Source organism: Tigriopus californicus, chromosome 4 (assembly GCF_007210705.1).
Source record: "Tigriopus californicus strain San Diego chromosome 4, Tcal_SD_v2.1, whole genome shotgun sequence".
Classification (NCBI taxonomy): domain Eukaryota; kingdom Metazoa; phylum Arthropoda; class Copepoda; order Harpacticoida; family Harpacticidae; genus Tigriopus; species Tigriopus californicus.
The window spans coordinates 1,147,590-1,173,508 of record NC_081443.1 but is presented as its reverse complement, the minus strand read 5'-3'; the positions used below and the strand labels follow the sequence as shown (position 1 = coordinate 1,173,508).

Sequence of the window (25,919 nt, the reverse complement as noted above, 5' to 3'; positions counted from 1 at the left end):
ATTTTGATTTCAGATATGCTAGCCTGTATTTCTGTTGTGCTGTCGAGCAGAGTGACAATGAATTGATAGCGCTGGAAATCATTCATCGTTACGTGGAGCTGCTGGATAAATATTTTGGCAGTGTGTGCGAACTGGACATCATTTTCAACTTTGAAAAAGCTTACTTCATGTTAGACGAGTTGTTGTTGGGCGGCGAGCTCCAAGAGACTTCCAAAAAGAACGTGCTAAAAGCAATTGCGGCGCAGGATCTGCTTCAAGAGGTAATTCCAGGAGCCCTCCCTTACAACCCCATTACTACTCGTGTCATTGAACTAATTATGGTCCTCTTTATACTTTCCGTTTCAGGAGGAGACACCGCAAGGCTTTTTCGAAGACGCCGGTTTGGGGTGATGAGTGGAACCTAAAAGCTTTTTCATAAATATATTCTCTCGCCCTGCCATATCAATTTGACTTGCCCCGTTGCAAAAGAGTTTATTTCCGACTATCAAAGCATTTACCCTGTTCATGCGTGTGATCCAAGTCATAAGCCGCAAAATAATTACTCCCGGTCTCCCAAGACCGCTGACTTGTGTTATTTTTTGCTTTTGCGCGTCGAACGGAACTAGAATTGATATTCATACAAACACAGACTGATCATGATAGGTCACCCTCGACTCTCATGTTGCCTCACCTTTGTTGTTTGATCGAAGCCACCCGAAATTGGCCCAAGAAAGTGCGTCGCCCCAGCCAATGACCTGATCTTGAGAAAAGACTCCCCTGTCAACATGCGTGAAAAATGATGATGATGATGATGATGGCATGATTGTCCTTGGAAAAGAGCTAATAGGAAAAAAGTACAAGCCAAGAGATGAATGCAAAGCGTCTCAACTGACTCAGCACAGTTCCACAAACAATAGAATGAACTCGGTTTACAGAGCACTATCATGTCCCAAGTTTGTAAGGAAATTCGCTTATTGCTGTACCAACTTTCCGTCATTTTGCCGCAGGCCATTATCGTTGTACTGGTCCAAGTTCCGTGTTCCGAAAAAGTCCTGAGTTGCAACCGTATCGTTGCCTACAAGTAAGCGTTTGCTTTCTGGGAATGCATTTTAAGTTAAACGTGAGCCTTGAATGTGTTTTCAAACTGTTTCAAATTCACTCTGGGATCTCCCAAAAAGAGCCCAACCCCTCTTCTCAGCTCGTACTTACGTTCAGTCAGTCAGGTGCGATTTTCAGGGGCATTTTCATTAAGGCATTACGTGTGAACTACTTTCCCTTCCTCGATCGTTTTGAAGTGAAAGTAGTGTGTATCCAAAGTACTGGAAGCATTTTGAACGACAGGCGGAAAAATAGAGTCAAGTAAGCTTGATGAGAGAGAGAGAGAAAGAGGCCCATAAGAACGGGCTTGGAACTGCTTTTCACATGGACACAGATTACCACAGCGCAGTGCATACAGAGAGCCATTTCAAGAGAAGCGCATGTTTCGGTATTAGTGCAAAATGAATTTCAAATGATTCAAACGGGCTTAAATTGTTGATTCACAAGTTTATTCGCATTGTAGTCGAGCGAAATTGTGCTCACAGTTCTTGCTCAAAGCATTCAATCAACATTGGTTTTGTGTTGAAGACCAAAAGCAGCAACTTTTTTTTTTTTTGGGGGGGGGGGTTATTTGGGTTATTGGTTTCCAAGCCTTACGTATTTTGCTTTTGCATCCACATTTGCAAATTTTGAAAGAAAAATCTCGTGTTCGTTCTCCCTACTCAGGGTCTCATTTCGAATTTCCAATAAGGCTTTATCCCGGCTTACAAAGTGGTAAGATCCCTGTATCAAACTCACCCTTTTGATTCTCAGTATTGGAAGACAAATCACAACCTATCAACTCTTTGGGGATGGCATTCTAGTCCTTCTCTTTGTTTTAAACTACGTGCACATAAGTTTCACTTGGATCATGGCTAGTTCCTATTTTTTATTGATCCCATCAGGTGGTTATGAAAAGTTCATCTTTTTGCGGAAGGAGTGTCGCTTCTCTCCCAAAAGTGTTCTAAGAACGGCGAATGACGTAGGCAAGATGAACTACGGACTGTTCGTGTTCTTAGGAGGGTCTGGTCTTTGTCAAAGGCTCTATTATTTTCCCTCACTCTGATTTGACTCACCGCAACATCCAGCTAGCCAACATTCAGCTCAAATCAGTTCCATTTGGTCAGACCTCATTGAAGGAAGTGGATCGGGATTTCTCACACTTTCAAGCGCTTTTTCCATCTTGCCACGTACTACCAAAGGCTGATTCACCCACGTACCTTCCATACAATAAGAGTTCCATTCAAAGGCCATGGACGCTTGCTTCAAAGCATTTGACAAGGACGAGTAAGTTTTCTGAGGCCATATGTCCTCATCGGAGAACTTGAGAACCGATTTGCAATTTCTTGCAGGGACTTATCTCTCAACATCAATGAATTCACGGAACTCCTCAAGTCATTGTTTCGCAATGAAAAAGGCAAGCCGTATCCGATTGATGCCTACATGTGTAATGAGCTATTCATGATTTTCAACCAATCTGGGGTAAGAGCCACAACCAATTCCATTTCAGTGGCCACGTCAATGGGTCATTATTCAAAGAGCAAATGTTCCAGGATGGATCCATGAGTAAAGCCGAGTTCGCCTACTGCTGGAACAATTGGGTCAAAAAGGTAGGCAATAAGGGAGTTATGGAGGAAAATATCTCTGTATCCGTTCGAAACTAAGCAAACCGCCTTTTCCCGGTCTCAATTTTGACCTGTATAGCAATGGCCAGAATTTACAATAACGGTTTGGGTGGGATCATTCCCAATTCATTTTCAAAGCGAAACATATGGGTTGGGATAAGCGATATATCAATCTCAACAGAATCGTCACCATGTTTGGTCCAAAGGATCGGAAAAAGACAAGAATTGATGTTGTTGTTTTTGCTGGGATCTACTTGCCAAATAAAATGGCGCAATGACACCTCTTTTCTTTCTCAGGCTCCATCATTGTACAATTTGCTCCCTTCAAATATTCACAGGGAATCCATAGGTGTTGATCCAGATGCATCCTTTAAGTTAGACTAGAGGCGAGTTTTTAAAAGCAACGTACCTCTGAGTTAAGTCTTGGACGTTACCCAAATTGCACATCTACTCACCAGTTAGGCCAGTGTATTTTCAAACCGGTTAATGTTCAAGCCCCTAACTCAGAGGTACGAGCTTAAAAAAACAGGCCCCAGGACAATTTTCTTGATCAACCCTTTACTCAAGGGCTAGCCAGATCGGACAACTCTAATTCGTTGGTGGATCAGATATGTTATAGGCATAGAAAATTAAGACAAACAAATCAGTTTCTCGTCTTACATTCCCCGTAGAGGTAAGGAGTTCTCAAAAAATGATAGGGATCAAAGGGTGTTTTCAATGTTACATTTGTCATGAGGGCAAGAGTGAAATTCAAGATTATTATACCTTAATGTCAAATCTGCAGTTTTTCATTTTATGAACAATTATTAGTCCCTTGTGAAGGTAAACGATATTCCCTTGCATTAAGTGAGGATTTTTCAAGTATGCCTCTCCTTTGACCTTGATCTTTGCTTGGAACCCCTGCTTTAGATCGTGAGGCCCGTCTCTGCCTTCATCGTTGTGGACGTCCAGAATGATTTCATTTCTGGAAGCTTGTCAATCTCCAAATGCTCAGCTGGGCATAACGGCGAGGAGGTAAGATTGTACCGGTTGTACTATGAAAGCATGATTTTTCTATGAAATTACCAATGTCATTTTTTTCTTTTCTTTCACAACAACTACGATTATAACAAAAGGTCTTTCATGCTGAACTTAAATCCATGATATTTTTCGCTTTCGCTTGAAGCTCGGCTTCTTTTTCCGTGCAGTAAGAAAGCTTCAAAGCTGCAAAAGAAAAAACGCAGGCTCGGGTTTGTTTTGTCACTTTTGTTTTGTTGCCGAGGGGGCGTGCCTGGTGTTGAACCCTCCAATTTGGAATTATGTCAGTGAGGCCGATTACTCACCCAAGGCCTTCCTATTTGTGCTCGTTTGTCCTTTTCAGGGACTACGAACAAAGAGGAGAGTAATTTGACTGATCAATGACATTCTACCTTCCACTTAAAAAGGCTTTGAATTAGAAAACTTTTGATAAAGTTGACATGTTTAATTCAAGTAAACAATTCCACCTGTTTTCTCGTTTCATACCTAGATATAAAAGACAAAATACTCACCCACCTCTGATACGTACCATTGTGTGAACCAAATAAGTCTAAAAAATACTAGGGCTTCCGTTTCATTGGAAAATCATAGAATTGAATAATTGACGAAAACATATTACAATTATGTGAAGGAAGTTAGCCTTCTTGATATTCGTTAGAAACCATTAATCACCTGGAAATTGGTATCTTGTGTTTTCGTCTCATATTTTTGGTTGTTGCGTAATTATTTGTCTAAATTTGCTCATTGTCGCCAACCAACGATGTAAGAAGACATATTATGCAGTGATTTTGAATTGATTGTAATCACGTTTCCTCTTTTATCATTAGTTTTGCTTAATTTGAAAAAAGTCTTGCTAACCAACCTCTCGAAGGTAGAAAAAAATAAACGAGTGAAGTCATTTAAAAATAAAGCCCGTCATTTCTTTCGAATCGATATTTGCTTTCTACTTTCATCGGGAATTTCCAATTTTGACATTTATAATAAAGTCAAAATTAGCAACCATATCATCTGTAGCAGTACTAATATGTCAGTAATTTTAAACACTTAATCTGTATTTTGAGTGGTCCATATCGCGATTTTAGTCATTATTTCTACACTCAAATACTTCTTGAAAGCTATTTTAGTCTTTTTTATTATAATTCCTACTAAAAGAAATCAGAATGATTTCTTGCTTCATTTATTTCAAAAAAATATTTCTTTCAAGATTGACTTAGCAAAGGACGAGGAAACAAGATTTAGAGGAAAACAATCCGTCATGTTTGGTCAGCCCGCCTCGTGAATTACTAAAATTTTAGGCAGACCCAAATACAATTTACAACACAAGCATTGGACAAAAAACAGTCAGGCGTGGAATGTGTGATATGGTTGAAATACATGTTATAAGATTTGTAAAAATCCATGTCTTCGCCCTGAAACTTGTTCATTCGTAAAAGTTCGGATTTCTTTTTAATGTAGGAGGCCCCCTAAATACCGTGTAAATATTCTCCGAATGACGGTAAATGGTTTACACTACATTAACCATAACACAAGAGGTCCCTACGTGTGGAACCGTTTTTAGGGCCTAATAACAAAGCACACGGTTTGATTTGTTATGATAAATTGAACCCAGCTTCAAATCGCGTTTCTTGTCACGAACCCCGAGCCATGTTGTTCTTGTAGTTTGAGGTCTAAAATGATAATCGAATGAAAGGATCAAAGTAAGTTGTGACCTTGATGACCCTTTACTTTAAACTTCTTCCACAATTTCGAAACCTATGGGCGCATTGTCAAGAACTTTTGAGACCACAAAACTAAGTACGTAGGGTCACGAGAACCATTGTTGGCGTCGTAAAATAAGACCTTCAATTCACAGTCTTGCATATTGATCAAACGTAAGCAATCTTTCGTATTCCAAATTGGATGGAACAGGCGGAACCTAAGACGCTCCGAAGGGACAACATAGAGTGTGTCCATTGTCATCCATTTGAAAGACTATTGCTTCTAGAGAGGAGGGAAGAGTTTCAAGGTAAAGCGCATTGAAATCAGGTATTACTGTCTACTACCTTCGCTAGATTTGACAAAAATAGGGCCTGGTCGTGTTTGAATGCTTCATAAAGAAAAAGATAAAATGAAGATAAAAGCAAAGGGCGAACAAATGAATAAAAATGGAATTAAATAATCCAATTTGGTGGTGCAATTATGTTCTCTAGAGGCGGGGGGGGAGAGGGAAGGGAAAGAGTAATTGAGCATTAGAAAATGGAATATGAGAATGGTGTACGGCACTGAAACATTATTAACTTAGTCTTGATTCGAGTCCCTTGATAATTGCCAAATTAACTCGAGCTTTAAACATATCGGAATGATTGCAGGTTGTTCCAGCCATAAACAAACTCGTGGAGACTGTTCCGTTCAACGTGTACGCTTACAGTCTAGATTGGCACCCAGCAGATCATCTTTCGTTTGTGGATAATGTGCATTTGAGAAAATTCCACGCCTCAAGCAAGGTAAAGGCAGAATTTCGAACAAAATATCAAGCAACAGAATGAGGTTCTATCTGTTTCACTTCCCAAGAGTGTCTTCTATCGAATCTGAAAGCAAGAAGACGAGCCTGTTGAAATCAAATTTCCTGGGACCAGCTTTACATTCCCTAACTTTTCATTGACTCACTCTCAATTGTACACAATTCCAATCAAGGATTGCCAACCATTTTTTGGAAATAATTTTCAGCTAGTGCTGGATAAATATTTTGGGTCTGCAAGAATTTGATTTGCAACTGTTTTCAGATCCAAGATCCATCCAGGGTTAAGGAAATGGATACCGTGGTCTTTGAAGGTCCTCCAATGACTGAACAACGCTTATGGCCTCGCCATTGTGTTCAAAACAGTTGGGGAGCAGAATTTCACAAGGATCTCAAGGTGAGAAGCCACTAAAATAAGTTGCGGGGGCCGGGGGGATAAAACTATGGCGGCAAATTCAAACCAATATCCATCACACTTTGGATCCGCTCCGAAGGGACTAGGAGAGTTTTGGCGAGCACTCTCATGCGTTTTGCATCGAGTGTGAGAATGAACGTTAACGTCACTTGAACAAGATTAAAACTCGATTGAAAATAGGTTCCGAAGGAGACCAGAGTGATTCACAAGGGGATCAACTCCAACATTGACTCGTACTCCGCGTTTTTTGACAACAAAAAACTCGGGTTTACCGAGATGGAAAGCTTCCTTAGGAGTTTGGACGTGACCGATTGCTACGTCTGTGGAATTGCGTATGATGTTTGTGTTGGTGAGTGGCTTCCGAGCCCATGGTATATTCCTTATCCGTCCGTGTTCCACGTGATCCCGTCCAATTCGATTAGTTTCCATCCATGTCAATGTTTAACCACGACTGATTGAGAAGACGAGACTCCTGCCCCTAGAATGAAGCATCCATCCAAATGTTTTCGAAGTGGCTTCTGGTCGGCCTCTCTGCCCTTGGCAATTTATTGAAGGATGCTTCTCCAGAAGCCACTCTTCGTTAACGTGTAGCCTAGTTCAAACTGCTTTGATGGGCTGCTATTTTTTCCTCCCATGCTCCCATGTCAAGACCTATTAGAAATGAAGCTTTAACGTACTTAGCGTCTAATGAACGATACAATTAAGCAAAACACCGCCACCACCAATATTAATACTAATGCTACCAACACTACCAACACCACCAACACCACAACAACAACCCAACCATCACTTACAACATCTTAAACATGTCTCTTTGCGGCACGACTGACGATGACCATTGAGGAGACGTTTCGCTTTCATTCCAGGTTCCCAAGGGTAGTATCTTTGTGTACAAGGGCTTGGACAGTTTTGTAGAATCCTACTCAACATTTTACGACAATTTAAAGCAACACGAAACTAAGCTCAAGAGTGAGCTCTTCAAGCGGGAAGTCATGGACGTGTACGTGTGTGGCTTAGCCACAGACGTTTGCGTGGGTAGGTTGGCAGAGCTGCAAACAGAACTTCCCAAACCTTTTCCGCTACTTTTGACAAATATCATTTCTGATCTTGCATTCGCAAGAAATGGTGTACAATTAAAAATCATGTACAGTTTTACATCCAAGTTTGATCTTCTCTCTGCTGTCCAAGTTTAACCAGTTTGTTTGTTTGAAGGAATAAGGGTGACCATAATCTACACGAATGTATTAAACACACTTAACTAGATCAACGAGTCCTATCTAAAATACTCTACGTTCAAATAGCACAGTTGCTAAAACATTCTATGAATGTTCATGATTCAGACGTCTTTTAGCCTCCACGGCATTCCACGCCCAAGAACTTGGATTCCGGACCATTTTGATCGACGATTGTAGTCGTGGGATTGATATGGAGGCCATTAACGAAGCCAAGGCCCAGATCATTGAGGACCACGGTTTGGTTGTCAATTCCTCAGAGGTTGCAAAAGAAACCGACGATATCCCACAGCCAGCTATTGTCATTGTCAATTATCCAACTTATGTTCTAGGTCAAGGCTTTGGTCCAAGGCCGAGATCGCCGCCTGGAATTGGGGTACGCCTGGGCAATCCAATGTCGAAAGAACATTCTTTATCCGCCTAAAAACCGAAACAGCCGATATAACCCGGTCAAGGATGAAAATGAGACTCAAGGGAGCGATCCCGCTAGCCAGAGTTTGACCAACTCAAACACAGTTGTGGCCGCCAATGCTTGAAAAACGAAAAACAACGACACCTTCTCCCTTCGAGATTCCAGAAAGAATGTATGTTCTCTTTTTTATGTGCTTTACTTCGGTTCCTTTAGAACGAAACGAGTTTTGGAACCTGCAACAAAGTTGTTCGAAGATTAGAATAAAGTTTCACCGCTGTCCTGAATTTGGAGGTTGATATCCGGCATTCGCTTAGGTTGACTTCTAGCACTAAAGGTTTTTAAGCCCATGACACCAAGGGAGATTTTTTTGCCTTGTTCACCCTGCCTCTTAGACTACACGGCAATTTCAGATTCTTTCTTTTAATTTGAAAACTAAAACAACACCTGCTCAGGCAATCATGCAAATAGGACGGATGGGGGGGGGACCATAATAACTTGATATATATTTCATATATTGGGCTACATCTGTACTACGGAATTGGTTTGTATGTCAAGTATCATTGCAAAGGGTTCTTTTTGATGCTTTATTGTCGCTTGGTTCTGTACTAATTAGGCGATGCGGGTTCACTTCATTCACGAGTGAGGGCTAAAATTATGATCACTCAGACTTCGTGTGATCTTGGGACGAACTTGATTGTTCAGCTTGAGCTGTTGATGGGGACGTGTTTGGGCCTCCTCGGGACCGAGGACTTCCTTTCTTTGAATCTTTTGCAGGCAAGTTGCCCGATGGGGCCGTCGATGACCGATATCGAGTTTCGGGTTTCGGTGTGTATTTGCCAGAGGACTCCACGGCCAGGATCGGAAGTAGAGGGGGAGCCAAAAAGCCCGGCAAGGCGCCGGGGACAAGTGTGTGTCCATTGCCTGAGCTGCGACGATTGTTGTATCCGTGTCCGTGCCCGTGCCCATGACCATGGTGACGATGGTGATGGTGGTGATGATGCGGTGGGCTATTGCCCGATTTGCCCGCACGTGGCGTAGAGGAGGGCGGAGAGCGATTTCTTGGAGGGAACAAACGGGTGTCCGACTTGTGGAAGGAGGCACGAAAGCGGCTAAATGGGGTGTGACTAGAGCTCTCATGATCATGATTCTCATGAGACATATTGGAAAATGATCGGGGTCTCGGCAAAAGGTTTGCTTGAATAAACATTCGGCTAAGATTTTGAAGGTCCTTGGGGATGTATTGGGTATCAAGCGATTCGAGGGAGCCGCAATGGGAAATGATCGACTCGTCATCTTCGGATTGTTGATTAGCCAAAGCTGACACAATGGCTGTCATGTCCGGTGTGTTGTCATCATCATCCCCATTTTCTGTACTCGATCCGAGATTTGGATTCTGCTTCCCAATCTTATTCAACCTGCAAGAAAATGAGCCGAAGGGAAACCTTGGTTAGGCGTGTTCAATTTCCTTGCTTTTGCCCAAGCAAAGTCATAACAACGTCATTAAGGTTGCCTTACCTCTCGGCCGCTACAGTCTCCATAGTTTTCCGCATGAGTGGATACATATCCAACACCGCATTGAAATGGTTCACCGATAACGAGAAAACATTACAGTAGGTCTCAGCTCTCACACTGGCCACCCTGCGTGCATTCGTTAACAAACAAATTTCCCCGAAATATGAGCCGTCACTCAAGCTGGTCGCCACCTCTCCGTGAGACATGACAATATCCACGATTCCCTCTTGGATAAAGTACATCTTCGTGCCAATAGTGCCCTCTTTAATGATGATATCACCTAGAACAGAGAACCAAACCGTTAAGATGAGTAAAGGCTGTCTTTGTCAAAAAGGTGTCTAGACGTTAGAAGTCCCTTTTTTCCTTTCAAGTCCATGATTGTTTAAAAGCTGTGAAGGACAAAACTTCTCTAGAGTGCCAAAAAAGTTTCGTGCTGGAAGAGACTCAAATTTAATTGGAAACTTTTTCGAAGGCCCCTTACTATTCATTCAGCTCTCTACAAGGAACCGGTACTTCCTTGTTCGACCGTAATGGCTTAATGTGAGCAACGACGGAATATGATTTCCAAAAATTGCAATTGAACCTAAAATTAGATTTTGCCCTTTTTCCTCTGATGACAAAACTTTGCTTACAGGGCATGAAAGCAAAAGCGGGAAAGTCAAATTCAATGAAAAGTTTGGGGAAACTCTTTCAAGTTAGGATAGAAAAAGAGCTATTCTTTATTCCTCCATCCAGTATTCATCCAAATAACCAGGGACGACTAAGAAACCGGCAACTATTTTTTCTTCTGGTACAGCATTTCAATCAATTTGCGTTTTATAAATTACGTTTTAATTCACTTTTTAAGAGTGATTCTGTGATTGAGTGATAACAAATTGTAATTTTGTAACATATTTTTGCTCCAATAACATCGACAGTTTGGGCGAGATGTTAAGACTTGGTTGTTCTTTAAGAGACTATGAAGAGGTGTATGGTTATGTGGAAGTATAGAAAATCGTAGGGTGTACCTGGTTGGAAGACCTCATATTTCAGCTTGGTGACGACTGACGAAACGAATTGAGGGTCGGCGTTGGCAAAGAATGGAACAGCTGCCACTAGAGATCGACAATTGAAATTTATCACATCCTGGAAATGGAAGAAACGTTGGACTTTAAGATGGAAGTTTTCTTGGACCTGGATCTTTTATGAGATGAATAACAATTCCGGCCAGAGCGAAAAGAAAAGAAGATTGAATGCAAAACCTCTTGGGGAATTCCCCATATCCCACATTCGAAATAGCTAATGAAGGATTCTCCTTTCCATGTGATTCTGCGAGGGTCACACGTATCTTCAAAAAGAGTTGCTTTATGAGTCCCCTCTGAAATTAGATTACCTATGGGATTTAGTACATAAGAACATCAAGTTAGTGTCCTATTAAGTAGCTGTGTCTTTAGATGTATATTAAACATCAGAAATATCATAAGAACATTTTTGGTACTAGTATTTCGCCATATCCTCTACGAATTGGACATTTCAATTCAAACTTGAAAATTATTTTTTGTTCATTTACATAATTTTAAAGATTTCCAAATATGACCAGATGTTACATGACCTTATATTAATGTAACTGAAAACAAACTGATGGATAGTTTCAAATTCCAAAAGTCGCAAAGGAATATACCAATAAAAATAAAGTTCATGACATTTTTTGCCTTTTTAAGTATATTAAATGCCTTTTTCTTTAGAATCTTCACTTAAGTGTTCTTTTGCAATTGTTCCTCTTAGAATTCTGATTACGGAAGGTACTCCTGCATGTGCCAACATTTATTTTGACCCAAGTAATGGTTTGTAAAAAACTTGGATTTCTTTCCAGATTTTATGAATGACATTCCATAAATAATATTTCAGCTCAGTGATATAGGTCTGCAAAAATGATGAGTGATCTTGGCATGCAAATCCCAAAAATTAATATCCATGAAAACTCTAATTTGGGAACAATCTCTGGAATTGAATTCTGGCTCTTGATACCATTCAATTTCTTTGTTTATTTCGAACATTTAGTTTTCAGAAATAATCGCAAATGGGCCGAAGTGTAAAAAGATATCTGGTTTGGAAATGGAATGTTCGTTTCTATGATGTTAATGGTATTTGTTAACACGTTGACAAATGATTTGTTCCGCTTAGTGATGTTGCTGTTGTTGTCGTTGGAATTATAGTGCTTTATTAAATCTAAATTTAATGATTCATTTATGAACCATGACGATTGCCATCTAGAAAACATGTCTTATTCGTGGTAGGTCAAAAATCTTTTTTTTGACGAATTCTAATTTGACGATTCTAATTTAATTTGGACCGACCCTTTTCGAATGACATTAGCCAACCATGAATACTTAAATGATTATTCTTTTAGGAAAAGAAGGTGGTCATGGAGCTCCCTCAAACTAAAGCTTTTTAATAATTTAAATTAAATATTGATGTATTATTTCAGCTTCATCAATAGATAAGCCTCTCAAGAGAAAGCTTAAAATTATACGACAATCTGAATTAGGAAGTTCTGCATAAGTTGCTATGTAAGAAACCATCACAATAACCCCTGGCATTGCGAGGGAAAGCTGCTCTTCAGTTGATAAAAACTTTTCTTTTCAAATCCATTGCCCTTGAAGATATGATTGAAACACCCATAGGAACGACTTTCCATGTCAAGGGACATGAATCATCTAAAGTACCAGCAATAAAAAAGCGTTACAAAGGCTAATCAGGCTGCAGCACAATCAATGTATGAACAATCATGGGTCATAATCAATAAATATCCAGTGTCCAAAGTTTGAGTTCTAAATTTTTCGTTATTAATAGACTCCGACAAATAGTATTGTTCGTATGTCTAGCAAATATTCGAGAGGGTTCAACTAACCGGTTTGCATCCCAATGCCTCGGTTCAGATCTTTTGCACAATCAAATCGCCAAACTTCTGCAATTTCTGTTCGACGTGAAAACCACACATTTTGTCGAATTCTAGTTATGAGTATAACTCGCTACATTAGGTCACAAGAAAACCCCGGCGAACTCCATGTCAAAATGATGCTTGTCTTTGAAAGAGAAATGCAACACTAGGATTCCCAAGTCTCGTATGGCGTACTGAGGACGGTTTTGTGTAAATTCCTCTCTGACCAGTATAACTATGTATTCCCGCGGCTAAAAATTCAGCCCCTTCTTAGAAAATTAAACATAAATAATGCCTTGCCTCTTAAAGGCTTGAGACGTACTCCCCTTGTAAGGCAAAGAGATCAAAGAGAAGCCCTTGTTGAGGTCTTGGGTCTACCACGGACTTCTAGAGATATGGACTGCAAACGGAAGCAAAAATATCCTATCTCCTAAACCGCTCATCTTATTCCAAATAAGCACTTGATACGACCACAAGATCTTGTTGAATAGATTAACTCAGCCAAGTTTGAGCCCAAACCAATGCTTAGGGAACTCGGGAAACATGTTCAAAGTTATGTAGTAAACACTACATAACTTTGAATTTTCTGCCTGCTCTTGGTCAGCTACATAAGCTTTTGATAACATAACTTTGAAGCGATCGACTTTGCATGTCAATGATATAAAATTGACCTACCGTTAATTGAAGAGATCTACGTTTCTTATTTTATTACTTTAATACGAAAAGTGGCTCACAGTGGCTATGACCAAGAGCTTGCCGATTTGCCGGGAAGCTCGTTCGCAGTCCATATTTCTAGAAGTCCGTGGGTCTACAAAGGAGATCTGCATTTCTGGCAAAGTTTCGAATACGAGTTCCAAACTTCTTCTTCAAGGTAAGAAAATCATAAGGTTGACCACAGTTTTCAAAAATATCTGAGTACATCTAGAGCTCTTCCACCAAAGGCGAAGATCCTGGTTGCCCTTCAAGATTTATGACTTAGGAAGTGCTTGGAATCAAGTGAAAAGCACGGCAGAACTCGTCCCAATTTATCACACTCTCCTATCCCAAGTTTCCTTTTTGAAAAAGGTGCCCAATTTGTGTTGCTTTGGAGGATTTGGCCTCCGCCATTCATGGCACAGACTAATTCTGAACGCCAAATTGGAACGAGCACCCACCAAATACAAAAAAAGGAACTGGAATGGAACACAAAAGAAAACTTTTATAACCGACCTAATAAGGATCCGTCCTTTTCATCATCAAAAACGGAGTTCAAACCTTAGGTTAAAGAAATAGAACGAACACTCTATCCATTTTACTGTGCCGAGTTTGATGGTTGAGGTTCTACAACGATACGATTTGAAAGTACCTTGACTTTTTTAGTGCTTGGCTTTAATAAGAGATGCCCATTTACTCCATCACCTTTGGGGCAATTAGATAAAGTGGCACGAACTTAATAAGTTAATGGACAATTTGTTACGTTTGCGTTGCAGCCATTTCAGGGTGAGAGCATGAGGTTAACTTACTTCTTTGAGCTTCTCGGAGAGCTCGCCCAAGATCTCTTCCTCGTCGAAGAACTTTCCTTGATAGCGATGTTCAAAATACTCCGTGATGCGTGTCCTCATGTCACGAGGAAGCTTCCTGTAGGCCATGTATTCCTCCACTTGCTTCACCTGAAATAATGAGGAATATATAGCTTTGAAATCGAGTCACTGGGCCCAATCTTCGTTCCAAGGGCCTCAGAATGCGATGCAACAAGTGACAGGCTTCAATGTCAGATGTCAGGATCCTGCAACGTAGAATTGGAACTAGGAGGGACAGCTGGAGTTTGGACGCATCCAGGGAAGTGTACGTTCCCTTGAGTGTTTATTTAGTCAGCGCCATTGAACAAACTCCGAAAGTGCAATTAGCACAAAGGATGGCCACTTTTTAGTCCATCTTGGAACATTAAGAAGCCATCTGGCGGATTCCACGCCATTAAGCCTGGGAGGCATAGGGGAATTTTGCATAATCTGGCGGACCATTAGATTCTCTCGGTGATATGCGTTGATGAACTCCGTCAGAGCAGGTGATTCATGCCAGGAACTCGTACGTTCATTATTCTAGGATCAACTGAGGTTTCTTACTCAAGACACGCTCCGTTGGTACAGAAGGATCCCACGCAAAGCGATTTTCACTTTACTTTTGATGATGGGATCCCAGGTAGGTAAATTGACGGTTTTTAAGCTCCTCTCTTCAGGAGGGAGAGTCATTGTTTTCCCACCAGTCTTTCAATTTGTCAACCGTGGAAAAAGGTTCGTGTGACACGCTATCGCCCCTGCCAACACCTAATTAAAGTCAAACAAGAGTGGTCTCTAAATTACCCAAATATCGCACTAATAACTCAATCGCCTCGAGATCGATCGTGTTCCCTATGCTTTGGGTCACTTTAAGCAACTTAAATGTATCCATGAGCTTTGGTTTTTATATCCAATTCGTTGATGTAACTTTTCACTGGAAGATATAGATTCTCCAGATTGAAAGGGGCGCAAAGCTTTAAGAAAGATTTACAACCCAAACCTCCGCCTGATTCGACTATTCCCATCTCAATAACAAATTTGGGTTGTGCTGGCATTCCTTAAGGTATGGCGCACAAATAATGTAAGTGTGAGCGTTAAGAGAAATGGAGAAACTCAAATCCACTCTCTCAATGCAATTTCGAAACAGTAGAGGGGCAATAATGTGATTGCGCTCTCCCTTCCATGAAAATGCATTTGGAAGGTGCGAATGAGAAGTAAGCTCGAAAAAATATTCTACGGAATTCATTAACATTTCAACCATTTTATGTCATACCGCTTTCCCCATGGTTTCTTTTAGATGTTCCTGTATCCTTGATTAGTTCTAATTCATTGATTCATAAGAGATGGATGGGGCATGGCATTGTCATGCCTCTCTTACCTTTTCTCTGTATTGTCGCCTTGAGGAGTCCAGGCTTTGGATCAAGTTTGTGGCATGTCCCAGGAACATGGCGTAGCACGTGGCTCCACTGATCATAGATAACATCGTCAACCACATATCTGTCAGGCTTTGAGGCGGAAAACGACCGTAACCAATGCACAACATATGGGACATTGCCTTGAACAAGGCCCAAGAATATTGCTCCAGCCAATAGGCTTCCTGATAAAAGAAAGAAAAGAAGTACATTTTAGGACTTGGCCAAGAAAAGAATTTGGGTCTCAAACCACCAGCTTGTGTTGCCACCACATCTTTTTTGAATACAAAGAACGCCAAACAATGGACTCCAAATGGAGAGCTCGAAAGTTTCAATTGTGTCTTATTATAGCCCTTGCTTTTTGAATTTGGCACGGTATTATCCACTTTTTCCTAACAGGGTCATTCAAGACTTTTTGTTCATATAATACAAATTAAAAGTGTGACATAAGGAGATAGATGAATAAGGGTAGTGAAAACAATATCTGATCAGTTCATGACAGTTTCGGAGTGAATTGAATTGTTACGGTTAACACAGAACACCACGATCAAACAATATCAATCATTAAATTTCCGCCTCTCTTTCAAATTGCAAAATAGCAGAGCAAATAATATAAAAGTTTCTCGCCACAGCAACTTAGAACTGATTTTTACCGCCCCTTACCTTTGACAATCAAAATGTGTAACAAGAAATACATCGAATAAATTGAATTCGCCCCTAATTTTAGGAGAGTTCTGAACATCAAACAAAGAAGGTTTTTGTCCAAGGTAAAATTAAGCTAGTTGAAACTTTGTTCAGTTTTAGAAAAGGTAAAGCGATCGGCAAAGAGCGCAAAGATTTCAAGTGGTCCCCAAAGGAGCCCAAATTCGTGGGAACGTAACCTAAGACTGGTACCTAACAGTAAAGAGGAACACTGAAGATGATTCTCAAATCCGAAAGAGAAACTCCATTGTCGATCGTGTCAAAGATTTCGAATCCCACGCCCTAGTACATCAAGACGCGAAGAATGTGGGAACAGGATAGGCACAGAGAAATTATGTCGCATATGGTAGTCAGGAGGAGGACAGAGAACCAACAGGCTACAGGTCTGTACAAGGAGTTTCGACTACGAGCAGAAACTACAACCTTATTTGGTCCATTGGAAGCCTTTAACTTTTGTTCGGGTCAGTCAGGCTAACACCTCAAGTTGGCGGATTGCTGGATTGATTGGAAAAGCTTATGGACTAAAAGGCTTAGAAATGCTTCCGACCTCAGAGCAACTAAGAACGGAAAGTAACGTGGCACGGAACCCAAGCACATTGAGATTTGTTTGTAACAAGATGAGACATGATGGGCGAAGTCTGGCTGAACAATCAGGACTTAGCCGGTGAATCAAACTACGTCAGTGTGACCGAAGAGGATGAAGAAGATGAAGGCGGGAAACATCGATTGAGATTGGGTGTCAGGGGTGGTTGGTTTGCTTTACGTCACAACGTCAACGAAGATGGAATGCCAAAAGTTGCAAAATACCTGTAGCTCATTAATCACTACCCAAGAATTATGAGGAAAGTCCTGGAGCATAGTGACCAGGTACTGGAGACACCCAGACCAGTGACCAATGAGTAACATAAGGCAAATGAGATTGAAGATGCGAATAAACACGTCAGCAACATCAAGAAACTGGAACAGAAATGAGTGCACACGTTAATCATGGTTGTACTATCTCTCACCTGAAGCTCATTGATGGCCACCCACGAGTTGGAGGGAAACCCTTGGAGCATGGGGACAAGGAACTGAAGGCAGCCCGACCAATGCCCGATCAATAGCATCATACATATAAGGTTGAAGATTCGCATGAACACTCCCAAGGAGCTTATGAACTAGAAGGAGTGGGAATAGCTGGGTTAGTACGGCTAAGGAACGTTCGCTCGGAGGTTTCTGATCAAAAAGAGACTCATTCTTCTTAGGCTTTAAATGCTTGTACTCGGAACGGAAAAGAAGGAACGAAAACGCCGTGTTTGCTTAGGGAAGGGATTTCTCAGATTCCTGGAGAAATCTAGAACTGCATGGTTTGATGAGGAACGATTCCTGGCGCAAACACCTAGGACACGAAAATCTCCATTTGGTGGCGATTAATCATTCACTTGAATATTCAAACTAGCCCGAGCTTCCGTGTTCGAGGAATGGACCAACAAAACAAGGTTTATACAGAATATGTACAGTACTAGAGTCCTATGATTAAGTTCATTATTGTATGTTTGCACTCAAAAGCCAAGCATAGAAAGTGCACTCTTTGGGCAAACCGCTCATATTGAATGCATTGAAGCAATTCAACACATGGATCATGCACAATCCAAATGATTGAAAGCAACTTGCATGGAAGGTCTATAACATTGTCAACGGCCAAAATCAGGATCACAGGATTATCAAGCTTATCTCTCTTGTTTTCAGGAGGCACCCGCAATTAAGGACTTGACATCAAAGCCAGTCCAGATAATCTCAAGCTTTCCAAAGCCACTAGTTAACGAAAAGTTCACCTTGTGTAAGCGTTGATCATGGCCAGATCTGAGCTGAAATTGCGATGATCTTAGTTCACATATTTGTCGGTCACAAACATATGCTTCAATGATCAGATAACACTCACATGACTTTTGTTTGCCATGTGAGCCCAAGCATTTACTAAGACTTTCTTTGGGTTTTGTTGCTGGTGTTAATAATACTCTTGTTAGTGGAACTACTAGGTTGACTTCCAATAAAACTAGTCCCAAATTTCCATGTGAACCCATTCACAATTGGAATGTAGCACAGATAACGAGAACTGCATCACAACTATCAAGGAATGGAAAGGCAAATGAAGGGAGGGAGTAGGTTTTCTGGTACTTGACTCTTGTACTTCAAAGGAAGTAGCTCCACCTTTCCATTTCCAAAAGAAGAAAAAAATATTTCTTAAAAAGTGTGCCCCTCATAAAAAGCATTCAGTGTTACGGTTGTGTCAAGGCTGGTGATGTGTTTTAGTGTGAGTGCCGTTTCCGTGATGTTTTGGGGTCAAATCAAGTCCTCAATTGGCCTTTCTCTTTTGCCTATATAGAAAGTATATTAAGCTCATGCTAGAAATTAATGACAAAACTCCACATGAAGTGTTGTGAGATTTTGAACAATTGAAGAAAGAGAGATCAGGTTAGGCAAGAAATAAGTCAGCATTTGGGAGAGACAGCAAATCAGCTTGGGCTGATTATCCCTCCTAGCTGGTGATGATGACTACCCAGATAGCAAGGCAGGAAAAGAAAGTGAACCAAGGCTCTAAGTAGTACTAGGTGATAAAGGAAACGTCATGAAGACAAAACAAACAGAGTTGAAATGGGTTGCACTAATTTGGAAGTGTCTTGTGGTTGTCATGATATATATTGTATGTGTTCTTGAACGTTGTTGCTGTTGTGATTGCTTAGTTAGATTCAAGGAAGATCCAAAGGTTCTGCTCAGTTGTTATTAGTGATGACAAGATTCTTCTTCTTCTTGCTATATGGTATTATTGTATCAAAGAAGACAGTTTTGGATTTGCTTGCAGGTTACCTTAACAAACCAGCTGTTTTTAGGTGAGGAGCTGCCACCACCTCCCCTCTCGCCACCGTCCCCACCCGCAATCTTGCTGTGGTCAACTCGTTCGCGGGTCTTTTTGCGTGCTGTTTGTAAAATCTGGGGAAATTGGAGGAGGATTTGTTTCAGAGGACTAGGATTCGCTTCAGGATCACAGAACTGAGAAAAAGGAATCTTCCCACTCCCTCAACAAACACTGACAGTGATTTAGATGACGTGAGCTAGTGGGTCCGTGCACTCGGCGTGAGCACATCCGTCATCTAGCACGTGGACGGTAGGTTCTCGGGTTAAGAGAAGGCGGGAGATTCAAACACCGGCACAATTTATTTGGTCCGGGTGAGTGTGGGTTTAGAACAAGACCAAGGCACGCCCAGAGGGTTAATATAAGTCAGCTTGTTTAGAGAATACAAGTGTGACAGGGAGAGTCAAAGAATAGGAAGTAGGTGCAAGGAAAATAAGACCATCCAAAGGAAACAGTACAGAAAACGTATAGACATGGTTGTCCATGAGACGGAGGTGGTTGATTTGGATGCTACGTCAGTGAATCGGTCATTGGTACCAAATCCAGTTCAAACTTTTTACACGGATTTAAGTACACGAGAAATGAATCGAATATGATGGAGATCATACGGAGAGAGTGAAGAAAAGCGTAGATTAGAAAATCCCCATGGCTCCAAGGTTTCGAGTGGGAACAAGTTGGCCGAGTTTTAATGCGAATAAAAAAGTTTTCAACTATAGAATATGCCAAATTGATCAACTACTCTCCCATTCTTGGGTCTCCATGGGCTCTTAAAGGTAATAAGAATTTCGGGAAAATGGAAAGCCAAGCGAGTACGGCAAAAACTTACGTAGACTTCCTCCCATTGGCTCACGTAACGGACCAGCCGCGATAATCTCAAGAGCCTGACGAGAGACAACAATTTGGCTAAGCGAAGGATTCGAAGGGCTCTTCCTGCATGAAGGATTTGGAAGCTTTCGGTGTACTCCTGAAACGAGAGGTAAATACAGGAACTAAACCAAGTCAATTACTAATACGATAATCCAGATAAGAGCCACAAACAAAGCTCTTCTAACTCATTGGAGGCCGGATCAGACCTCACTTTGAGGTCTCTTTGGTCTTCAAGTGATTCGTAGGAAGGCGAATGTTGTTCGCGGTCTCGCATTCAGGGTTGGAAAGGCGGTTCAAGATAAAATCCGTTTGAGGCCATAATCTTCTCTTCGGTTTGAAAAATGGTGGTTGGCACCTCTTCCCCCGCTCAATTTTGACGAAGCCTCGAAAATAATGGCTTTGTGTGACCGAATTTATTTGAAGGATTAATGAAAAAAGGTGGGACCATTTTGGAAGCTCTCGCCACAAGAAGAATCCGGCCTACTAAGTTTTTATTCCCGTGCAAACTCTAGAATAGGTTCAATATCCTCCATACTGGCCAAAACTGTCACCTAGCGTGGTCAATTGGGCTCTTTGTTTTGTCAAACGCCTATGAAACATGATCCCTGTGAGCATGGAACACGACGACCTTGGTCCTTAGCCAACACTATCAACCATTTCATGGTCGTGTTTGCATCTTCGTCGTGGCAATTTGATATCGACATGCCAGATAAGGGGTTATGCCAGGGCAAGAAGTGACGGACACCCCTATAAAATGTTGCCGAGCAAGCAAAGTCTATCACTACCCTTTTTATTACTGCACCAAACCAGAGGCCCTCTTTAATATATCCTGACTACAGCTCACCCATGCTTTTCAGGGCCAAATCTTGGTAGGAATCTTGGCAAGGAGTCAAAGGTCTTACCGGATGTTCCAAGCATTACTGCATTTGTAAAAAAATAAGGTCGATTGCAGCTGACTGACGTCGCCAACCAAGGTGGTAAATATTAGTTCCAATGAACTTTACACCTTCAAACGGTTTTTTGCCCTAAGCCAATGGGTAGATAGATACTCACGTCAGTGCCACGAATACTGTTAAAGATGAGAAATATGTAGTCCAAAGGAATTGAGCTCAAAAGGTCCAAAAAGAACCAGGTCTTGATGTAGTGCTTGGCAATTAGCTTGGGATCGATGATCACCTGCTCACTATTGTCTTGTTGCATGATTCCTGAAATTTAGAGTTCATGAAAGGTCATTAATTAAATCATCTCCATCAAACACAAGAGCAATCAGTAAAAACAAATGTCTCGGAGGCTAGTTTGTTTGTGATTAGCGCAACAAATAGAATATGGAATGTTCAAGAGTGTGTTTGAGACATAAAAAACCCTTTGAGTTAGAATCAGATATCACACGATGACCTTTCCCCTAAAGAAATCACAGTCCTAGTTGTGGCTATTTTCACACGGATGAATATCAACAACAGCAACAACAACAACTTACCCGTGCGAAAATTAACAACGATATCGATGAGGAAAATGGTGTCCGAAAGACAATTAAAGGCAATCCATCGGGTGCTGAGATCATCGTTGAAGAACGAAATGGCCACTGGAAGGATGATGAGGTTCGCCACCAAAAGCAAGAGCATGCACAGATCCCAATAAAATCTGGAAAAAGTACCGGAAAAGAAAATTTCATATCACCTTGTTTCAAGCATGCGTTTCTTTCCGCCAAAACGGTCCGTTTCTGAAGTAAAGTTTGCCAAATCCAATTCAGAGCGGCATTTAGAAAGGTCTCTTACTCTTAAGTGGGGGTAGTCACATGGTTTTGGCGGAGACTCTTCAAATAATCATGCAGATATTCGAGTTAGGCTTGATTGCAATTAACTCGCTCTATTGGAAGGCTCAAATTTTACGCCTTAATGGCGCCTCAGCATGCCAACCTTGGCCCATGTGTTTTCATAGCATGTGACTATCGTAATGTGATTGTCCTTCAAGTGTTGTTGATCTAGATTTTAATGCCCAGAAAAAGAGAAACGCTTAAGCCATAAAATGCTGAAGCTGATGTCTTTCATGAACATATATCAAAGAGGAATCCGAGTAAGTAAATCAAATTTTTCTTCAAAAAGCCTTGCATGTCCTCCTCATGTTGGAGCCTAGGGCAATTGGATGCTTTGCCTTGAAACGGGGGAAGCTTCTCGCACAAATATGAATTGGCCATTAAAAAACAACGCTTTCCAAAGCCTTTACTTTCTACGTAGCATTAGTCGATTCTTTCTGCATTTAAGACCGCCTTCGGCACCATTTTTGATGTAATTAAGCACTTTCTAAACACATTTCACGGGATTTGTGAGACTTTGAGTGCTCACGGGCGTGTTTTGCTTCGGTCTGTGTACAATCTCTTTTTGGCAATTGCCAAATAACAAAGCCTCCATTTCCTTGGTGTGCACCAGATTTAATGATAAAAAGACGTTTCCACTTCAAGAAAGCTCTTACTATCAGCACCACCTTAAAAGGCCACACAAAAACCTTCCACGCCAGACTTCTCAAACAAAATTAAGAATATCTCCATTCAGTTCTTCTTTGGAATTTGCGCAACCTTTTGGGGCTAGAAACATTCCCTCGCGGTTAGATAAGTTTATCGATGGCGCAAGGTTGAAGGCCAATCCAAAGCATCCTAAGAGGCTTGCAAGTCTTAAAACCCAAGTCACACTTCCCGTTAGGCCATTAAATATTCCATATTAAGGCATCACGTCCCAATCGATTAGGGAAAGAGGCGAAAACATGCTGACCTGGGTCCAATTAGACCAAGAGGTTTGAGAGCAAACCATTTGTCTCTATTCTGGAGAAGAACACAACGTTTTGTGCCAAAAAACGATGGAAACTTACAAATCTCTCATCGACCTTCTTTTTGTCAACGAGTTGTCGAGACAAAGGGACAGCCCAAGGGCTGGAAGGGGCATTCCTGGAAAAATTGGGCCGACACGTGATGTTGCTTAAAAAGGAGCCTTCCAAGCCCATTGAAGATCTAAAAGACGAAAGTCATCCTTTGAGGGACCCAAATACCCAACTCTCAAGGCATGCAGGGTATCAGTTGCCACAAGGCCCTGCTCTCTACAGAGAGGACTGTAATTACGACATAACTTGAGTTCGTTGCCATTGACACACCCGTCCAAAAACAGGGAACATAAATGGATCCTCCCATTCCATTCCTTTTCGTGTTTCCCCTTTTGGTCATTTCTGGTCTCCATTTCCTCAACAAATTTGGAAGTAGATAAATCTTTAAAGGCCGCGCAGGGCCTTGGATTTTCCTCCATTTGACCCTATACTACGGGTATGATGACCTATCATTTCATTTCGATTCCGAATGGAAATGTACCAGTAGAAGCATTTGTCAATGAGACAGGCCCAAACCTTATTACATCCAAACTGGAACATGAGATGAGAGTTGAGATCTGTTACAATTCTACAGGAAATTTGGTGGGATTAGATTATCCCAAATTACTTATGAGGCAGACTGACTCAGAACAAGGCGAGAGAGAGTGAAACAAGACCTGGCTGAGGATTCCAAAAGGAAGATACTGAGAATCTTCAAGGCCAAATTTGTTTGAGGTGGGGGGGGAACTTCCCACCACAGATTTCATTACCCATTTGGATTCATTTTTCACGGCTTGATTCTATCAACGACTTCAAGGTTTCTTGAAAGTTGAAAGCCATCAAAATGAGTTGAAGGCCCTTTTCTCGTAATTTGAATGGATTGCCGGAGACAAGGATTCTCTGTGTCGTGACATTCATTGAATCAAGCCATTGATCAATGGAAATGAGGTGGCTTCGAGCTTCAATGCACCACGAACTGACAGAGGCAAATCTGCAGTGCCGAAGCGCCTACCGACTGACTGACTGACTGAATCGGAGATTTATTTCCCTGCACCATTTCGAGCTACCTACTTTAAAGGCCAATAATGTATGATCAACTAAGCGAGTGGCTTGTTCGGTGAACCATAACATGTTCTTTGCCACAGACACGGAGAAATATCCACGGTGAGATAAGACATATGACAAGTGGATTACATCAAATAAAGCTCTATGAGCATCATGATGCTCGCTTTGTAACGAAAGGATGAGAGATATTTGCGGAATTCGGCTTGTTTCCATTGTTAAGGGAAAGATAGAGAAGAGAACTGGCCTTCCTTGTTTGTATTTTGCTTGATACTTAAAAGGCATCGCTAGTCTTTAATCTTTTTGTGGCCAAACGTACAGAACAATGTAAGCATGGTTTGTACTACATTTAGAAAGTTTTTTGAAGAGCATTTGTCATTATCAAGACAGGCATTAAAGCAAATGGTCGTAAGAACCATGCCATTGAGATGCGTTTCGGTTTTTACGTCCTCCCAATGTGTTGCATTCCATGGACAGTGTTACTGTCGACTAAGTGCATATGCATCTTTTAAAAGCATATAGGTAATCAGTCGCCAAAAGCGATTTGTGACTTTCCTTTGTAGGGTTTGGGTACCCTCGAGTCTTTGGGCCTCCCCATCGGTTTGGGTCCGTACGGTTTAACGACAAATCCTACCTGAAGCTTGAACATGGATGAATGATCCAATGTCCCGCTGCCTTTTGTCGGACCCGCTCTTGGATCAAGGCCTTCTTCGAGCCAAACAACTTCATGGCCAACTTATTGTCCGTTGGTTGGAAAATGTTCTGCAACTGATTTCGAACCCAGCCCGGCTTCGTATCACTAGACACCGAGATCGCCCTTGAGGAACAACCACTGGCCGTGGGCGGGGCCATCTCCTCTTTGGGCGTGCCATACAATGAGATGTCGTCCTTCTCCGAGCTAAAATGGACCTTGGTGGAATTATCGCCCGGCATTGCCCCGGGTGGAAATGCACTTGAATCTGGATTGTACGGATAGGATATGTCTGAAGGGCCATGGGGTTGGTCGTGTTCCATGAAAGAGGTGGTTTGTTGACCATTATGACCCGTTGTCCCGGGATAACAAGGCTCGAGTGGCAAGGAGGCGTATGAGAAGGCGGTGGTATTCAAATCTTCTAACAAATGATGTCCTTGAGAATCAGTGATTGGATCTGGAACATAAGCACCAAAAAAATTAGGCCTTGCTCTCCTTGTTCGTTCTCCATGGAACATGGCACAAACACATTCGTCATGATATGCCAGCACATGTATAAATATATGCCCCTCCCCAGGTAGAGCTCTCGGTAGGCCTCGCAACATGGAATTGTGGCCGCATGCGAGAATTTTGCACCTCGCATTCCAATCTAATCTAGCCCCCTCCCATGAGAGAATACCAAACACTGTACGTAGTTTGAAAACAACCTCGACAAACGATCCCAGGGATCGAATCCCATTCCATGTTGAACGTATTCAAGAGTCTTGTAGTAACGGCACATCTGAATAGATAGACCGACATGAATGGGTCTTCCCTGCTTTTCTCTCCCATTCCTCCTCTGTATTCTGTAAATGAACTAGAGAAGACCATCATCATCATCATGAGCGGTGTCGAAGTCAAAGAACACACTTTCAAGACCATCTTGACGACCATGATGACTTGATAATACACCCAGATCTTCTCACTTGGCCACCCAGTTGACCAAGGACACAGATAATGAGAGTTGAGCCTGCTCCCAATGTCTGCGAGTACAATTTGGCCTTTGATACGTTGTACAAACCGAAAAAAATAGTGCCAATGAAGGCCAAGAGTAGTAAAATATATACATTTACGCCCATATATTTGAAGAATTTGTAGTTACAAATGTAACCTATGCTTATTTTTGTTGATACATAATTGATAATTTTCCGTAAAAACTTCTTATCTGCACTAGTTGATCCT

At 41.5% G+C, this 25,919-nt stretch overlaps 3 protein-coding genes across 7 annotated transcripts in view; 2 read left to right on the top strand and 1 right to left on the bottom strand.

The window, feature by feature from the left end:
* The window catches only part of LOC131879545 (AP-1 complex subunit sigma-2-like), a 4,021-nt gene extending 3,463 nt beyond the window's left edge, over positions 1 to 558 (top strand). The window contains exons 3-4 of the mRNA XM_059225898.1: positions 14 to 260; positions 346 to 558. Coding sequence (XP_059081881.1) covers positions 14 to 260; positions 346 to 390 — 292 coding nt within the window. The 3' untranslated portion in view covers positions 391 to 558. The remainder of the gene's footprint in view (positions 1 to 13; positions 261 to 345) is intronic.
* Positions 559 to 1,946: 1,388 nt separating this feature from the next.
* Positions 1,947 to 8,538, top strand: LOC131879548 (nicotinamidase-like). 2 transcript variants are annotated; one of them, XM_059225901.1, is made up of 9 exons: positions 1,947 to 2,343; positions 2,409 to 2,538; positions 2,610 to 2,666; positions 3,591 to 3,695; positions 6,047 to 6,181; positions 6,461 to 6,592; positions 7,477 to 7,645; positions 7,962 to 8,104; positions 8,175 to 8,538. In XM_059225901.1, exons 1-9 carry the CDS (start codon positions 2,309 to 2,311, stop codon positions 8,376 to 8,378), a joined length of 1,110 nt encoding a protein of 369 aa, XP_059081884.1. In that variant the 5' UTR covers positions 1,947 to 2,308; the 3' UTR covers positions 8,379 to 8,538. The 2 variants fall into 2 exon arrangements, with proteins under 2 accessions (XP_059081884.1, XP_059081883.1); XM_059225900.1 differs by lacking the exon at positions 7,477 to 7,645 and adding an exon at positions 6,791 to 6,959 and having other exon boundaries at positions 1,985 to 2,343.
* A 190-nt stretch (positions 8,539 to 8,728) lies between these two features.
* Positions 8,729 to 25,919, bottom strand: part of LOC131879150 (potassium/sodium hyperpolarization-activated cyclic nucleotide-gated channel 1-like) — a 34,133-nt gene continuing 16,942 nt past the window's right edge. For 2 of the 4 annotated variants that reach the window (XM_059225389.1, XM_059225392.1), the window contains exons 4-14: positions 24,642 to 25,155; positions 21,573 to 21,736; positions 21,149 to 21,300; positions 20,055 to 20,192; positions 19,183 to 19,305; positions 17,343 to 17,492; positions 15,600 to 15,818; positions 14,189 to 14,335; positions 10,774 to 10,891; positions 9,770 to 10,046; positions 8,729 to 9,669 (exon numbers count right to left, since the gene is read on the bottom strand). In XM_059225389.1, coding sequence (XP_059081372.1) covers positions 8,913 to 9,669; positions 9,770 to 10,046; positions 10,774 to 10,891; positions 14,189 to 14,335; positions 15,600 to 15,818; positions 17,343 to 17,492; positions 19,183 to 19,305; positions 20,055 to 20,192; positions 21,149 to 21,300; positions 21,573 to 21,736; positions 24,642 to 25,155 — 2,759 coding nt within the window. In that variant the 3' untranslated portion in view covers positions 8,729 to 8,912. Of the gene's footprint in view, positions 9,670 to 9,769; positions 10,047 to 10,773; positions 10,892 to 14,188; positions 14,336 to 15,599; positions 15,819 to 17,142; positions 17,293 to 17,342; positions 17,493 to 19,182; positions 19,306 to 20,054; positions 20,193 to 21,148; positions 21,301 to 21,572; positions 21,737 to 24,641; positions 25,156 to 25,919 lie in introns of all 4 variants that reach the window. The other 2 variants (XM_059225390.1, XM_059225391.1) reach the window with 2 other exon arrangements.

Excerpts from the sequence above, each read along its gene's own strand:
- LOC131879548 (XM_059225901.1), top strand. The coding sequence starts at position 2,309 with ATGGACGCTTGCTTCAAAGCATTTGACAAGGACGA. Across the intron at positions 2,539-2,609 it reads TGATTTTCAACCAATCTGGG|GATGGATCCATGAGTAAAGC; the intron begins GTAAGAGCCACA and ends CAAATGTTCCAG. Across the intron at positions 8,105-8,174 it reads TGGTTGTCAATTCCTCAGAG|GTCAAGGCTTTGGTCCAAGG; the intron begins GTTGCAAAAGAA and ends CTTATGTTCTAG.